At 39.5% G+C, this 18,453-nt stretch overlaps 2 protein-coding genes across 3 annotated transcripts in view; both read left to right on the top strand.

The window, feature by feature from the left end:
- Positions 1-18,453, top strand: part of LOC126369663 (abl interactor 2) — a 317,799-nt gene that overhangs the window by 254,689 nt on the left and 44,657 nt on the right. The window lies entirely within an intron of this gene.
- Positions 1-18,453, top strand: part of LOC126369626 (acetylcholinesterase-like) — a 167,985-nt gene that overhangs the window by 110,366 nt on the left and 39,166 nt on the right. For both annotated transcript variants that reach the window (XM_050014133.1, XM_050014134.1), the window contains exons 3-4: positions 4,213-4,355; positions 9,302-9,454. In XM_050014133.1, the coding sequence (XP_049870090.1) occupies positions 4,213-4,355; positions 9,302-9,454 (296 nt within the window). The remainder of the gene's footprint in view (positions 1-4,212; positions 4,356-9,301; positions 9,455-18,453) is intronic.

The following is an 18,453-nucleotide window of genomic DNA, read 5'->3' as shown; positions in this document are numbered from 1 at the left end:
ATTTAATCGTGATTGTACTTACTTCATTATTTGTTTTAAAATTCATGTTTGGAACATAAATGATTATCACGTGCTCAGCCATGAAGGAAAACATCGCGAGGACATCCAAATTGCCGAGAAATGCGTTTCAGAGGTATGTGACCTGACCTATATTGGGATGGCTTTCCCTTCGCGGGCTGGAAGGTCAGTCGCTTCTGTAAAAAATCGGCTAGGTAACGAGATAACGCTATGAAGCTGATGATAAAGTATGTTAATAACATAACATACCTAATATATAAGCTCACGACTATATCCCAATAGGGGTAGTCAGAGGTACACCCATCGCAAGACGAATTAAGTACTCACACCTCAACGAGCTTTCTGTTAAATAATATTAAGATTAATAAATTATCGAATATGACTTATGACGTCATACTTAACACTTTTTATGACACTTTCTGATGTCAAATTATTGTTTCCTTTTTCCTTTGTTGCAAAGGAAACATTTTAACAGATTTGCGGCGTGAAAACATTGATAGAAGCAATAAATTCTACTCTCAGCTATTCAATTTCGCCGAAACAAATTATGAACCCACCTGGCCTTTTCCACGGTTCAGGTTTCGCTTAGATGTTTATTTTTTCTTCCCTCTTTCAGATTCAATAATTTATTACCAGAAGTTTTCACACATGCGAAAAATACAAAAAAAAAATCTATTGAGGTTTAGGTTGGTAAGTAAACAAAATGCTTTTTTTATGTTTTCTGTCCAGCGCAAAATATATATGAGTTGCAGTAATCTGCTCTAACACAATTACACAACAAAGAGTTCGACGTTTGAACACGTTCAATGACGACGTGTAATGATTAATGACGTCATACATACGTGTGTATTTTTTTACAAATTCCATAGAAATGTATAGTTTTGACATCTGTGGTTTTGATGTTTCGTGAAAAGTATTTCATTTATACATTGTTTTAAGTTTACGCGGTTATTATCAAAATTAAAACACATAATAACGGGTTCTTACCGCGTTTGAAATAGGGATATGAGACTCCAGATATTTCGACACTGTTGCAAGTGCCATGATCACGGGATGACTGTTATTATGTGTTTTAACTATTTCATTTGACTAGGTTGTCCTCAAATAATTATGTATATTACATATTTATCATATATCTTCAATACTATCGTGCCCATGTGATTCCTATTCCTAATGATCTGGGCGGTTGCCGTTCCAACGCTACAAATCAAAAATATTATGATACGAAGTCCTAAGCTGAATCCGATGAACCGTGTGGTGACAGGTCATTGTCCCTAATATTGTTCCATCGTTGTTAGCGAAGACATAATCCATCAGTTTTTAACCGACTTCTAAAAGAGGAGGAGGTTGTCAATTCATCGGGATTTTTTTATATATTTACATACGCAAAAAAGAAGCGGTTGAATATTTTTTTTTATTTTTTATTCGTTCCCAGTCCAGCGCAGAAGTAATGACGACATAGATCGAAAAATTCGCATAATTCGAGGATAAAGATGGTCGTGTAATTAATGATTAACACGTTCATTGTGCAACTGTAAATTAGATATAAACTCCTCACGTGCAACACAATGTATTTCGATAAACACATTGGAATTTATGTACATAGACACAGTATGGCAAGAAAAAATGTGGCCCACATATGGGCCATGCTCGTATTAGTTTAAAATTTATTGCCCATATGTGGTTCATACACAGTGAACGTGTTTACACGCTGGTCCCGGTTCGATAAGGCCGGTTCAAATCCCGTCCAAGTCAGCCATTTTTGATTTCATTTTCTCTTTGTCAGCAAAGAAGCAAATCTATGGCTGTTTCGGCAAATAGTACGTTCAAAGTCCTTCCGACGCATAATATCTTAAATAAAAAATAACATAATACAATATAAAATACCCTAAACGCTGTCTTAAATGAATATAAAACAAAAATTTCGAACGCAATATTTGTATGTGATTTTGTTACCGAAATTGAGTTTATATTTTGTAATTCACTTCGAAGCGCGTAATAAAGTGTTGTTCCCCAACAAAGTACGAATAGATTTTCAAAGTCTTAATATGATTTTGTTCGGAATGAGCAACTCTATACGTAGGTAATACAGGGTGTTATAGGGAGTTATAGTAGTGTTATAGGGAGGAGCTCGGTGGCGCAGCGGTTCACGCGCTCGGTCTGCGATTGTTGAAGTTAAGCAACTTTCGCAAAGGCCGGTCGTAGGATGGGTGACCACAAAAAAAAGAGTTTTCATCTCGAGCTCCTCCGTGCTTCGGAAGGCACGTTAAGCCGTTGGTCTCGGCTGCATTAGCAGTCGTTAATAACCACCAATCCGCACTGGGCCCGCGTGGTGGTTTAAGGCCCGATCTCCCTATCCATCCATAGGTAAGGCCCGTGCCCCAGCAGTGGGGACGTTAATGGGCTGATAATGATGACAGGGTATTAGTGACATCACAAAAGTTCAGTCACTGAGCCCAGCGAATTATTTGTAAACAGTGATGAAATTACGAACCATTAGTTGTCATAATTATAAAATTTATGATTTTGTACGTGTTTTTGGTCTATTACAGAAACGACATGTAACCAGGAGGTCTTAAGTGCAACCAGTTAATTTATTACTTTGCAATAAACTGATTGGACTTTGCACCTTATCGTACCTACCTCCTTGTCTTGGGGATATGTTCGTAAGCTTATGAGAGATTATCATGTAGATGTGTTGTAATATAGGTGTAAGATAAAACATAGGTATATAGGTAGACAAACAGTCGCTAACAAGCACCAGAGGCGGGTTGCCGCTTTGTTAGTTATATTACGACCGCGTCAACTAGTTCGTTACCTCGTAAGAAAATTGACAGAATGTTTCGTTTCCTTAGCCTAATTTGAAGTAGGTATACTTGTATAGGCTATGATACATTATTGTTACTTATTACAACGGCTTCTGCGGGCCTGTGGTTGAGCGCTCGCGATCCGTAGGTCCCTAGTTCGATTTCCGGTAGGGACTTAACACAATAAAAATCAAATTTAAAAACGGAAATGTCGCGCTCTGAAAAGTATGAAACAAAAAAAAATTGTTTGACATTCTTCCGTAAGTATAGTGATGTTTAGGAGAGGCGATACATTGATTTTTGCGAAACTTCACATAGCCTATAACCACCGGATAATCAAGACGCTTGTAATGATATCTCATTTGTTAAATTCTGACAGCTGTCAATTTAGAAGTTAGGTGATATAACACGAGCATGCACATATCATCATCATCATGTCATCCAAACCGTATCCGGCGACGGCGACTCCTAAAATATCTATCCCGGATCGTTGTTGTGGTGGGCTCTAATGTGGCTGGCGAAACCGAACTTCGACTTGAAGGTCCGGTCACACGGCACACATATATATATATATATGATATATATTATATATATATGATACGTACCTAATCCTTCCTCTCTTTTGCTTCGCCGCAGTTGTGTAAAAATCACTTCGTGATCATTTTCTGAGTGTTTGTTTCGGACATTGCTGGCTGATCACCCGATTGTCCGAAAATAAGATGATTCGTACTTCTGACAGTGCGTTAATCAGTCGGTCCCGGCTACTATTTACTGATTCTGAATCTGAAGTTTGAGTCACGTCGCAAACGATTATGACAAACGAATTTATTTTTTGATGTGACTTATTCTACATTTGCCACATATGGGACTACCTATGTAGTAAGTAGTATATAGTAAAGAATAATACAACGTATAGACCTTTCCTCGCTATGTGTCCTGCCCACTGCCACTTCAGCTTTGCATTTCTCCGAGCTATGTCGGTGACTTTAGAACCGATGAGAACCGATGGTCGCTGAGGCGGAAGGGTTCTGGAGTGGCGACCACGTGTCGGACGACGCTCAGTGGGTAGGCCCGCTACAAGGTGGACCGACGATCTGGTGAAGGTCGCGGGAAGCCGCTGGATGCGGGCAGCGCTGGACCGATCGTCGTGGAGATCCTTGGGGGGGCCTATGCCCAGCAGTGGGCGTCGTACGGCTGATGATGATGAGATCTTTCCGCTCCCCATCAGTATCTAAGGGTGGTATTAATAAACTAATCTCAACTTTGACCTATATTATTTTTGGGAAACGTAGCTTCGAAAGTCCCTCATTAGTTGGTGAGGCCAGTCACTGACCTTACAGGCAGAATGCAACTGCTATTGAATCATAATTCTTATTTTTCTTTTCAGGAACATACTTCCTTCTATACGATTTCCTGGACTACTTCGAGAAGGACGGCCCGAGCTTTTTACAACGAGAAAAGTTCTTAGAGATAGTCGACACAATCTTCAAGGATTTCTCCAAAATAAAAAGGGAAGCAATAGTGTTTCAAGTAAGTGTTACCTATTATTTATTTATTTTTATTTAACTATGGGCAGAAGGTCTACCCAATCCCAGTACATCGTCCAATAATTAGAATTTCAATAATTAACCAATGAGGCAAGCTACGTTACCTAAAAACAATGTAGATGGCGCTGTATAGATTTTCCATCGTATAAAGAAAGAAAGAAGGAAAGAAAGAAAGAAGGACAGAAAGAAACATTTATTACTTCCGGACACCACAGAACAGACAGACACCTATCATTCTGCTTTCATGGATACCAGACATAATATGCATCTTTTATCTTTGCTTTTGGGTATAAATGACCCTTTTAAACAGATATTGTTTGTGGAAGATGCTGGGCTAAAGGGGCGAACACAATGGTCATCATCATCATGTCTCAAAGCTCATAAAACTAATAATTTCGATGCACCCACTAAATAAATACCGTTGCAAACAGCGATAACCGCTTTATGAGTTCGAGTTAACGTTTGGATCTTAGATACTGTGATTTCCAGGATTTGTACCCCGTCAATAACAACTTTGCCCTTATTACATGGGACTTAAACATAACTGACGAGGAGTGGGTGTTACACTATACACTTACTGCCTACTCCTTTCGGGGAATCAGGCGAGATACTATTCAAATTCAAGTTCAAAAAAAGTTTATTCGGACAACATAAGATCCATAGGGTTAGTAACAAAAAACATAATAAGTTTTCTATGTTATATTTACTGAACCCGGACCGCTAGATCGTAAAAGTGTCTAGCTTGTGACGTCCTAAACCAAACTTCCTAGTCACAAAGTGATTTTTGTGATATGTCCTCACCGGGATTCGAACCACGGACCTCCGGATCATGAGCCCAACGCTCAACTACTAGACCACGGAGGTCGTTGTGATACTTCCAATAAAACGCTGCTATTATGCGCGAGCAGAATTCAATTCCACTTTATATATATGTATACAAAATGTATAATAAAAAAAATAAAAAATAAATAAATAATTACTTTGAAAAAAAAAAAACAACGTGTTTGTACAATCGTTCCCGTCTAGCTGTTGAAAGCGATTCTATCGGGCATCTCTTGATATAACATCATTTGCGTATTTAGGTCAGACCTACATTATTTGCATCCACTGACCTTTTTCCAATACTAGACTGGCTGGCTACCCAGTAGTTTTTATTTTTTTTTTGACGTGGAGGATTGTAAATCCTCGGATCGCATTTAATTAAATTTCATTTAATTTCATTCTGGATTGTTTTATTGTATGCAAATCGATGTATCTATCTAATAAGTGTTATATTTGTAAGACATTGTATATTTTAACCGTTATCATCATCTCTCTAGCATTATCCCGTTTTTCATAGGGTCCGCTTACCTAACCTGTTGACAAATAGTTAGGTAAGCGGACCCAAGGGTTCACAAAAGCGACAGCTTTACTGACTTTCCAACCCACGATGAGAAAACCAGCCCAATACAGGTTCGGTCCATACCTTCGAAAATGCATTACTCGGGAACTTGGGTTTCTTCACGATGTTTTCCTTCACCGTTAATCATTTATGATCCAAACATGAATCCGAAAACAAATTCGGCTATCATTGGTTTAGGCCTGTGCTGGATTCGAACTTGCGACCTCAAAGTGAGACGCAAGCGTTCGACCAACTGGGTTACCACGGCTTCGGCTTCGGAGAACACGAAGTCAATATAAAATAGTCAAAGTCGACGAAATTTGAACTATGATTGTCGACTTAAATGCGTTTTTTGTTATTCTTTACTCCCAGTTTAGCAGCTCAGAAAAAAGTGCGAGGAACAAATCATCATCATCAATTTAAGAGCCACGCTCTTTTCCATTCCAGTCTATCAAAGGGCAATTCCTTGACTTCCCTATAAGACACGACGTTAACATTTTCTTTAATCTGTTCCATGTAAGCTCTTTTTGGTCATACTGAGAATTATTGAGGTCAGAAGAGGCAAGATATTGGACACCTGATAAAACACGACGAATTTATTAAAAACGTCATACTCGTAGAAGGAAAGCTAGAAGGAAAGAGAGGAAGGGGAAGACCAAGAGGACAAATAGTCTGAAAAAATCCCGTCGCCCTGTCCAGTCTCTTAAGATCGATGTTTGCATCGAACTTGGTCATCGATAGTACACTGCACACGGGTCGTTCAGGCCATGTGGATGTTTTCACATATGTGCACAACTTGAAATAATGGTAGCTTCAGTTTATTTATCTATTACTCCTGATATACAAATTTATATTTATTTATTTATTTATATTTATGGCACATGACATAGCCACGGACCATGGACACATGAGTGTGTTGAAAAGCGCCTCAACAAAGTTGCAATTTCACCCGTGTACAAGAATATCCATTCTTTTTTTTAAAAAAAAACCTGTATGCGCGATGACTGGCGAATATTAGGGGTTACAGAGAGTTTCTCGTCAAAGCTTCTGCAGTTTTTACACCTCAATTTCGAAAATAGCGCGTATTTCCTATGAAAAAGGATCGATGGAGTCACTTTAGCTTTTACCAGAACCCGGACACTTTATAAAATCACCTCGTTTTACACAGACACTGCATATTGACGTTATCGTACACGCGCATGTGTGTGTGACGTCTGACGCCCATACGATTGAAGACTAAAGTACGACCGAGGGGGGATGAGGTAAACCTAACTCAGCCGCTGGTGGGAGTGGAGAGTTGCCGTTCTATACGAAGTATTCTTCCTTTTTCTTTTCTTTGTAATAAATATTATAAGTTATTGAGTTTAATGAGGTAAAAAAAGTTAGTAACGTAAGGTGAGTAGCGCATATGGACCCGGATTCTTCTTCTATCGTGTGGGTTGTGAGGTGGATTACCAACCTCATCAGCCCTGGTGTCAGGGTTATATGGACCCGGATTGAGCATTATACTTACATAGAAAGAAAGTTACCGTCTCATAATTATTTAGTTAGCCTAAGTATAAGAACTCTACACAAAAGTAACTTGTTCCTAAAACACTTCTGCAGAGTATACCTATAATAACCCACCTGCAGTAGAGCAGCGTGGTGGAGTATGCTCCGTATCCCCACGCCGGTTCATTGAGGGGCGACCTGTGCTCAGTAGTGGGACGTATATAGGCTGTTTATGTTATGTTGGTTGAAAACCTATTATTTCTTATGAAGGGTTTAAATTATTAAACATAACCTTAGTTGGGGTGAAGGCCGTTTAACTAATGTGAAACTACATTCACGTTTGTGTGTAATGTTTACTTGCCCGCGTGGTGGTTTAAGGCCCGATCTCCCTATCCATCCATAGGGAAGGCCCGTGCCCCAGCAGTGGGGACGTTAATGGGCTGGTGATGATGAATACTGTATAGCGCCATCTATATTTTGTTTGCAGAACGTATCTTGGTAAGTCCCTCATTGTTCTGATAGAGGTTGTTCTGGTTTCACGACAAAATGGCCCCGATTCCTGCAGACACCGCCTAATTTGACTTTAAGTTATATCCGTCATTTTCATATCCGTCGAAAAGGAAAGGGACGGATGATTCACAGCTCTTAATTTTAGGAAGAATGAGTAAATGAATGGATAACCCGGGCGAATCAAAAGGTACGTCGCTGGTATGCAATCCGTTTGACGTGCTGTCTACTTAACTGTGTCGGGTTATTGACGGATGTAAAATTTTTAGACGGTTGGTTTAGATTTGTGCTTAAAATTGACGTGTGTTCCATAAATTTTATGCTTGTCGATTACCCGTCCTTTTCCTTTTCGGCGGATAAGAAAATGACAGATATAACTTAAAATAAAATTAGATGGTATTTACAGGAATTAGCACCAATGTGTACGTTAAATGACTACTGCTACGAAATATTATACAGTTGATATAGACTGTAGAAAAGCGGCGAAAATATCCTAAAGTAACAAAGCCATCTCGTTAGCATTTCAATAAGAAAGGACATCTGCGGATTTTTATCGCTCTTTGTTGTGATAAGATATCGCAAAGTATTTTTTTGACTTTACCCAACTTATAATACAAAAGCGAATGTGATTTGATTTTCAAATCTTGCCGTGGAAGAACGCTTGAACCTCACTGCAAGGACGCAGGTTCGATTCAGCAGGTTTAGGCAGCACAGGGGGGTTAAAATGGCCAAAGCAATACATTTAAGAAAGCAACTACGCAATTTGACATTTGCTAAATAGCAATATTGCTTTCTTAAATGAATTGCTTCGATGTGACCATTTTAACCCCCCAGCTCTAAACCAATCATTTTCGAATTCATATTTCGATCATATTTATAATTATGGCGGTGAAAGAACATATCGTGGAGAAACCGACCTAACCTGTATCATATTGGGGCTGGCTTTTCCTTTGCGGGTTGGATGCTCAGTCAGACGCGTCTGTAAAAACGGATCTCTCTGATGAAGTGGGGATCTCACCCAGCTTTAGACCTGTTAGACCAACGTAATAGGCGGTGAGCCGTATCGCCGTCTACAATGGTCGCGCCAAATGTGTTAGTGAAAACTGCACTTAAGATAAATTAATAACTCATTGGTGCAGGTCCTGTACCGGAGTTCGAAGCCCGGTTGAGAAGCAAGCCGGTGTACAAGACCACAGTAACTAATATTATATATTTCCCATATCAAAGCCGGTGACGAAAGGGGTTCAGAGCGGTCATTGTCCTTACATACATTCATACAGTCATGAGCAATATAAAGTTCCTACTTTAGGACTCTGTCGCACTTACATATTTGACATTTAGAGAGACCTACAGTTCAATTTGTCAAAAAAGTTAATGTGACAAAGTGTATACATATTAATGCTCGTGACCGTACATATATACATAAACTCATGCCAATTTCTCACCAGGGTAAGCAGCGACTATGGACCATTCACTTTGATTCTGGCACACAGTTTCCTCCACACTGTCCACACGGTTTTGCGATAATGTTTTCTGTTTTTTTCTTTCAGTACACAGACTGGGAAGAGATCACGGATGGGTACCTGAACCAGAAGATGATTGCGGACATTGTGGGGGACTACTTCTTCGTGTGCCCCACCAACTACTTCGCCGAGATCCTGGCTGATGCTGGTGTGGAAGTCTACTACTACTACTTTACTCATGTAAGTGTAGATAAGACCTTGCGCTTCGCTTTGCTCGTCTTGGCGGCAGCACTCCCGTGCCCCTAAATAAGACAATATAGATAGAAATTAGGAATTCATACTTTTTGAAATTTATGTATACAGGGTGTTAGTGACATCGTAACGAAAACTTTGAGGGAAGCATTTAACTTATAAAATATGACCTAAGTTGGGGTCTTCTTCTCTCGTGTGGGTAGTGAGGTGGATTACCAACCTCATCAACCCTGGTGTCAAGGTTACTATTGAGAACCAAAGGTCCCTGACATGGTTCATGTAACGATTACTTTCTTACAGAGCAGTAACTAGGACCAACAGCTTAACGTGCCTTCCGAAGCACGGATCATCTTACTTTCGGGCAATCAGGTGATCAGTCTGTAAAGCCGAACTAGGGACCGCAAAGTAATTTTTGTGACATATCACAAAAATTACTTTGCGGTCAGGGGCCATAGCCCCTACCGGGAATCGAAACTAGGATCTCCAGATCGTGAGCCCAACGCTCAACCACTGGACCACGGTAGTCGTTAAAGGCCCCAAGCTGGGGTTTAACGCTTTCAAGGATAGAACGTCTAATGACGTTCCGATTCCAAGGTGTCATACTACCTATTATGAACCTTCAATGACCCATGGTCCCTGCCCGTGAAAGGGTTAATTAATGTAATACTACATTCACATTTGTGTCTAATGTTTGTACGTACGCTACGATACGTTACGTTCCAAACACTATTGGTAGGACCCTATTATTACTGTTTGTTCTGAACGCTCTATTACTCCGTTATACGCTTTCAGGACATACTAACGCGTAGTGACAATATTTGCTGACTGTTAGTCAATACAAAGTTCACTACAGTTCAACTTTCATGTTTTGATAGAATAGTAGCAATGAGGATTAAAGGACGTAATATACGATCCCGACGACCCGATTACTCTAGCCATAGAGGTAGCCAATCAGCTCGCGACACCAAACACTTCAGGTCCCCGATACCAACCCCGCCGGCGTGATCGACGATTTCCCTCAATCAGCGCTTATCGCTATCGACCCATTAGGGCCGATTAATTCTTTCAAATATTTTCCTCTCAGACGACGCCCTGAGCCGAGGTGCGCGCCCAACTGGGCACCCTCAGGCCTGTTGTTTTAAACGTTGTTCCGCGTGAGAGCCTTCAGCGCTCCTCATTTGTCCGGCCAAGTAGTTAATGCCATCTGCGGCTTGTTGGGATCGTATATTACGTCCTTCGGACGCCCATACTTCACGTTTCACCAAACCGTTCATCATAACAAACTTAGGACGTCAAAAGTGGCTGCAAGTTCTCTTCTGATTACCTTCTTCTGACTCTGTCCACCCTATTAGATGTTACGCGCGTGAGTTTATATATCGAAGCCATCGGTTTTCCCGGTCGTTTATTCAATAAAAGAACTCTTTACCTACTAAAATAACCTATTTTAAAATAACTTTGTCATGAAGCGTAGGCTATTTTTGTTTTATGAAGAAAATATAACGGGTTATAAAAATAGCGCTTGGGTTTTTATTGAAAAAAAAAAGGTAAGTAGGTGCACGAGTACCCACTGGGGGGTTAAAATGGCCACATCGAAGCAATTCATCTAAGAAAGCAATATTGCAATTTGACATTTGTTTGCATTGCGCACTTAACTCATCATCATCATCAGCCGTACGACGCCCACTGCTGGGCATAGGCCTCCCCCAAGGATCTCCACGACGATCGGTCCTGCGCTGCCCGCATCCAGCGGCTTCCCGCGACCTTCACCAGATCGTCGGTCCACCTTGTAGCGGGCCTACCCACTGAGCGTCGTCCGACACGTGGTCGCCATTCTAGAACCTTTCCGCCCCAGCTGCCATCGGTTCTCCTCACTATGTGTCCTGCCCACTGCCACTTCAGCTTTGCAATTCTCCGAGCTATGTCGGTGACTTTAGTTCTCCTGCGGATCTCCTCATTTCTGATTCGATCGAGCAGGGAGATACCGAGCATAGCTCTCTCCATTGCCCGCTGAGCGACACCGAGCCTACTCACGAGACCCATAGTAAGTGGCCACGTCTCACTGCCGTAGGTCATCACTGGCAACACGCACTGGTCAAAGACTTTTTGCAATATTGCTTTCTTAGATGAATTGCTTCGATGTGGGCATTTTAACCCCCCTGGAGTGTTACTACCTCAATGCTTATCCGGATTGGCCGGAGATCGCGCAAAGTCGAGAGGAGTGGAAAAATCAAGGGGAGGCCTTTGCTTAGTAGGGATCGAATAGGCTTGATAAGAAGTATGTGGTGAATCGGGGTAGAAGTGCTACCGATTACATCCACCGGCAGCCAACATGCCGTTGACACGCTTTTTTAACCGACTTCAAAAAAGGAGGAGGTTCTCAATCCGTCTGTATAATATTTTTTTTTATGTATGTTCACCGATGTTTCTATCAATTATAGACGGATTACAATTATTTTTCTATAGTATATTATTATAGGTACAGTCATGAGCAATATCATGTACCTACCCACTTTAGAACCCTGTCGCACTATCATATTTGACATTTAATGACACTTACTGTTTAATTTGTCAAAAAAGTTAATGTGACATGGTTTCAAAGTGTATACATTAGTACTTGTGACCCTACAGCAATGCGTTAGACAGTAATCTAAAAATGGTGACAAAAATTTAATATTATAAATAATGATACATTAGTAATTCATTCAGGACAATTAGAGATAATATTTAATAATCATAATAATCATAATCATTTTTATTCATAATCATTTTTTTATTCATTTCAATAAAGATAACATTTTATAAAACAGCACAAATTATATGTGTCAAATTACAGAAGCCAGTGTTGTGACGTCGATAGTGATGTAACAATGAGAGACTTTGCAGGCTACGTTCCCCAAATTAATATAGATGGCGCTGTCTAGATTTAACGTGATAATTAATCACCTATTTTCTCATTACTCGGGTAAGGACATAATTATTCGAAAATAAAATCTAATGGCAGAAGCATATATAAAAATAATTGTTGCTTCATATTTCGATCACATTATGTAAAGAATTATGTCGCTACCTACATTACTTCTCTTTATTTTAATCGGAATAATAATGGGTGGATGATGTAATTGTGCCTGGGTGTAATAAAAATAGATAAAAAGGGTCATCATTTATACCCAAAACTAAAGGTAAAAGACGCATGTCTGTTATCCATGAAATTAGAAGATTAAACGAAGGAAACTCTTTACAGCGTCATCTATATTGTTTTTGGGGAACGAAGCCTGGGAAGTCTTTCATTGTGATTATGCCGATCGATTATTTTTTATCTAATAGTAATAACTAAAATGTAACTACGTGAAGCGACGGCGGCAACCAAAATTGCTGGCAGTGCCGCGGGGCCGCACCAACCTGCTTAACAAATTGCCTTTTATACGCGCACTGCACACACTCAATGATGTTGCAACCAGGGGGGCCGGCTAAGACGAAGCCGATTCAGATTGGAGCAAATCGAACATCGACTTGATTCTGTCGTACCGCGTAAGCAGCCAAGATGGCGATCCCCGATTCGTGACGTCACATGAAGTTCGGCAAGCCGATTGAACGAATGATTTCAGTACCTTTGACACTAAATCGGTACCGGCTAAAAAATCGATGTTCGGCGCCTGGATCGACTTATTTGTTTGTAGTCTGAGCGAATTTGAAAAAACTACCTTGTATGTATTGTGTTATTTGTCATAACTCATAAGTCGATATAAGTGCTGTACTATCGGATTAGGATGGTTCTGTGATGATAGTTTTAAGTTTTGATAAATAAATAAATTCTAAGTAGGTATATATTATGTCATTTTCGATTTATATACACTTCTTCTAAAGACTTTTCTTCAAGCGTGCCTAAAAGTTGACTTCTGTCTGTCTGATTACTTTTTAGTCTGTCATTATTACAAATGCCAACTCAATTTGGGAAATGCCAAAACGATAATGGAAACCGACGTTTAATTTGCTTGTATAACTTTACTGTTGGTAACAGAATTGAGAAAATATTTTATTTATTGTGTATTTATTATTTATGTTTCTCTTGGAATAACGAACAAAGAAAACTATTCTTCCCCGCACAGCAACCAGGGGGGCTAAAATGGCCACATTGAAGCAATTCATCTAAGAAAGCAATGTTGCTTTCTTAGATGACAGCAGTGCGGGGAAGAATAGTTTTCTTTGTTCGTTATTCCAAGAGAAACATAAATTACTATTTTAACCTCCCAGGGCTTCAAATCAAACCCATCAATCAAATCAAATAATTTATTGCACAAATATGGTATTTTTGTGTCCATTGTGCTCAATAAAATATTTTATCTATCTATTTTAGGTGGTAACAATAATTATTTAAGTATGTACAGTATATTTGGCCATAACATAGGCATGCAAATTTGTTAGTGTACTAACAAGTCAAAAAAGAAAGAAGAACGACTAATAGACACAGCGAATGCTATCTACACTGATAAATGTCGTACGTCTGGGAACTGATGACAGATTATATTATCATTGAGGCGAAAGGGGTAATTTCCAAAAAAAAAAAACTCGAAAATGTATATTATTATTTTATATAAAAAAAAATATATTTTTGTACCTATTTAAAAATGAAAATAAGATTCATAATTATTCTTAATATTTATGTTCCAAATTCAAATGTAAAATTTATGACATGTCGTGTACATGTTTTGTTAAACAAAAATCCGAAACTCTTTTTTTTTTAAATGAGAGGTACAAACCTATGCGAAACACTAATAACTCGCGGCTGAAATGCACTCGCCCGGTTTTATTTCTTTTTTCATGTCAACACTGCAAGTCAAAGTGAAAATATTCGCTCGAACCACCGTCGGAATAAATGCGGTGTCAACTTGGCGACTAAGAACACGTTTTGACGTGCCGATAGATTTATATTCAGATTTTCCTCTGAAAGTTAAATGTTTTATAATGAACAAAGCGGAACATTGGAGATTGGCGAGGTAATTCGTTAACTTGTACCCACTTACGTCATAGAATAAGGAAGAATACTACCTACATAACGGCAACTCTCTGCTCCCCACTAGCGGCTGACGCGACGGCCTCCGTGGTCCAGTGGTTGAGCCTTAGGCTCACGATCCGGAGGTCCGGGGTTCGAATGCCGGTGGGGAAATATTACAAAAAATTAAGTTACATCCATCTTAAAATGAACTGCCTACCCACGCTTCAACTGAGCAACTGCCTTTGTAGACTAGTGATTGGTCGTTGGGCCCACGATCTGGAAACCTGTGTTCGATTCGCTGTGAGGACACGTCTAACAAAAAAAAAATACCACTTTGTGAGAATGTCCCTGGGTTGATCAGGAAATTGTAGGCTGAAATCAACTGATTGTCTGAAAAAGACGATTCCGTGCTTCCGGATTCGTTTAAGAAGTCGGTCCCCGCTACTATATCCTTAGCCAAGTCAGGAGCCTTTGGCGGGTCAATAGTAACCCTGACACCAGTGTTGACGAGGTTGAACATCAGCGGGGTTAAAATGGCCACATCATAGCAATTCATCTAAAAAGCAATATTGCTATTTGACATTTGTTTACATTGCGCACTTACTTTTATAATGTCAAATTGCAATATTGATTTCTTAGATGAATAATTGCTTCCATGTGGCCATTTTAACGTCCAGTAGTATCTTAACCCACACGAGAGAGGAATCTCCTCATTATTCCTTATTCTATGTCATTGCTAAAAGAATAGAACAGTACAATAGATACTTAAGTCTAAGTTATGCTGTCGAGAATAGGGATCTGAAACAGAATTGCATATTTTCACAAAAAGAATAGTCGAGTTGGAACTATGGAGTAGGTTTCAGTCGACCTATTCAATAGCACTAACATTGGCCATTGTGTGTTATTTTTACATCTTTTGTCGTTCAAATCAGTAACGGATCCAGGAGACAATACGCATGGGCCCCGACAATAGGGCCCATGCAGAATTTTAAAAAAGGAATAGTTGAGTGATTCTTTTTTGGTACTTTTTTATTTTTTTAAAATAATAATAAAAAAAAATCATTTATTTCGGGTGTTTTCCCATAGTAATTGTTAGTAACAAAAGTCTTATATCTATGTTAGTAAAAAAATTACAATTAATTAATCGATTAAATAATTATATAGTTTAGTGTCTTTGGCAAGTTGGACGCGGGTCCAGTGCTGCATAATAGCACTGTCCACGTCCAGCCTTGCCGCGACAGTCTGCAATAGGCTGTTGGAGCTGCTCCTCACCCGATGGATCAGGGATGCGATGCGCTTTCTAATTATAGCTGAGAAGCTATCGACTCCAGCTTCTGCTAGCATCCTAGATGCACTGCAGTGACGGCGCAGCCCCATCAGCTGCATCAGCCCCATCATTTTTATTCTTTCCAAAATGTTTTTAACGTAAAAAAAAATCTAAAAATAAAACACAAAGCAAGCAAAAATAAAGATCCTGGATCCGTCTCTCATATGGTTCAACTTTAACTCCCTTCGTATTCGTGCATTCTCCTTTACATTCTCAATAGTATTTGGCTTTTATTAAAATGGTTTCTTTAGGAAGTGTATCGTATCGTATTCAGCTTATATAGCGGATATTTCTCGTATTAAGATGGGGTAAGAACTTTTTGGGGTAAGATTTTATACGGAGTGTCCGGGCTGTGGCGAGCAACATTAACGGTACAATCCATGAAAAAACAAACTAGTCACGTTTAATAAGTAAAAAAAAAATAATTAATAATAAATTATAATTTTTATGTATGAAATAAATGCATAAATAATCAGATAAAATATCATTTACATTGTTTTAAGTTTACGCGGTTATTATCATAATTAAAGCACATAATAACGGGTTCTTACCGCGTTTAAATGGGGAAACAGTGTCGAAATATCGGGAGTCTCATATCCCCATTTAAACGCGGTAAGAACCCGTTATTATGTGCTTTAAATATCATTTACATTGAAAAATGAAACAATAAGTAGAATATAGATTCCACAAGACGACGTTTTAATTGAATGATGAAGGTTGAAAAGTCGATTCTCTAGGGTACGATTTAGGCGTCCACTATTAATTTGAGTTACTATTGTATTGAGTCCTGTATATCTTTACAAATAAGGTCGTGTGTGTTTTGATAACTTAAAGGATTAGTTTAGTTATGGCCTCCCTAATTTCATCACTAGGGACCTGAGTGCCCGCAGCACTGCACTCGTATATATCGCGCACGACGCGATAAATGAACCAACTCTATTGTCTACGCTACTATAGTTACGCTTTATATTGTTAAGTGCGTTAAATGTTTGAATGTATCATAATATTTATTATGTACACGCCCTATTTCAAATAAAATTTTTATTTGTTTCTGAAGGAAGTATTTCCTTCGAAGATCCTTCAGATATTACCCTATATGGTGATAGGTGAGCCTTTAACTTAATATAATGATGGTTGGACTCACGATCCGGAGGCCCCGGGTTCGAATCCCGGTGGGGACATATCACAAAAAAACACTTTGTGATCCCTAGTTTGGTTAGGACATTACAGGCTGATCACCTGATTGTCCGAAATAAGATGATCCGTGCTTCGGAAGGCACGTTAAGCCGTTGGTCCCGGTTACTATTTACTGATGTAAGTGAGTAATCGTTATATGAGCCATGTCGGGGGCCTTTGGCGGCTCAATAATAACCCTGACACCAGGGTTGATGAGGCTGGTATTCCACCTCACAAACCGCACGATAAGAAGAACTTATATAATGATAATACTAGTCTTAGAATAGTTAAATGATTGTCTTTTTTTTCGAATTAATCTTTGAATAATAAAAGATTAGATTGTGTAGATTAGATTAGATTCGCACAGAATTGAAGTTTTAATCAATGTTAACTATATCAAAGAAGAAAAACCTTTAAAGAAAATCTTTTCAAATTTAAAAGATCGCATCGTAGCTTTTAACCGATCGACTAACTCTTAAAGACCGAGTCAATATTTGATAAACCATCTAAGTTTTATCTCTTTCAGAAGTTTATGACTTAAATTGATTGATCTGATGTCGAGTCCATTTCAAATAGTTTGATAACAATTTTTGTTACAAGAATTTTTTATTTTATTTTTACTTAACGCCTTTTTGCCACTTCTCCAATGTCTGGTAGCTTGTCCATCGGCTAAGGAAGGGTCTATTTTTCAGATAAGTTTCCAAAAAGCTAATAAAACTTATCAGCAAAAGGTGGGAACGGCCTCTGTGGTCCTGCGGTTGACCGTTGAGCTCACGATCCGGAGGTCCCGGGTTCGAATCCCGGTGGGGACATATCACAAAAATCATCTTTGTGATCCCCAGTTTGGTTAGGACATTACAGGCTGATCACCTGATTGTCTGAAAGTAAGATGATCCGTGCTTCGAAAGACATGTTAAGTCGGTGGTCCTGGTTACTTCTTACTGATCTAAGTGAGTAATCGTTACATGAGCCATGTCAGGGGCCTTTGGCGCGAAGGGTAAACCTTGATACCAGGATTGATGAGGTTGGTAATTCACCTCACAACCTACACAATAGAAGAAGAAGCAAAAGGTGGAAAATACATGTATGAAAACTAATACAAACCGGATATTCGATAACGACTGTATAAAATAATCTGTCTTATGGTCTTATGTCAGGGGGTTGCGTGTGGTTGCTTAGCAACGAAGTGTGCTCTTAATTCGGAATGGCGTGTGCGGTGAAGCCGTGGTCGCCCAGTTGGGGAACGCTTGACTCTCACGTTCAGGTCGCAGGTTCCTAAGCCTCAACCATCTCCCTAGTATTATCCCGTTTTTCACAGGGTTCACTTACCTAACCTGATGATTTGACAGGTCCGGTTTTTTACAGAAGCGACTACCTGTCTGACCTTCCAATCCGCGAAGGGTAACAAAAACTGCCTATATACGTCCCACTGCTGGGCACAGGCCTCCCCTCAATCAACCGGAAGGGGTATGGAGCATACTCCGCCACGCT

The sequence above is a fragment of the Pectinophora gossypiella genome, chromosome 9 (assembly GCF_024362695.1).
Source record: "Pectinophora gossypiella chromosome 9, ilPecGoss1.1, whole genome shotgun sequence".
NCBI classification, from domain to species: Eukaryota; Metazoa; Arthropoda; class Insecta; order Lepidoptera; family Gelechiidae; genus Pectinophora; species Pectinophora gossypiella.
The sequence above is the reverse complement of the archived record's forward strand: the minus strand, read 5'-3'. Positions and strand labels throughout refer to the sequence as shown.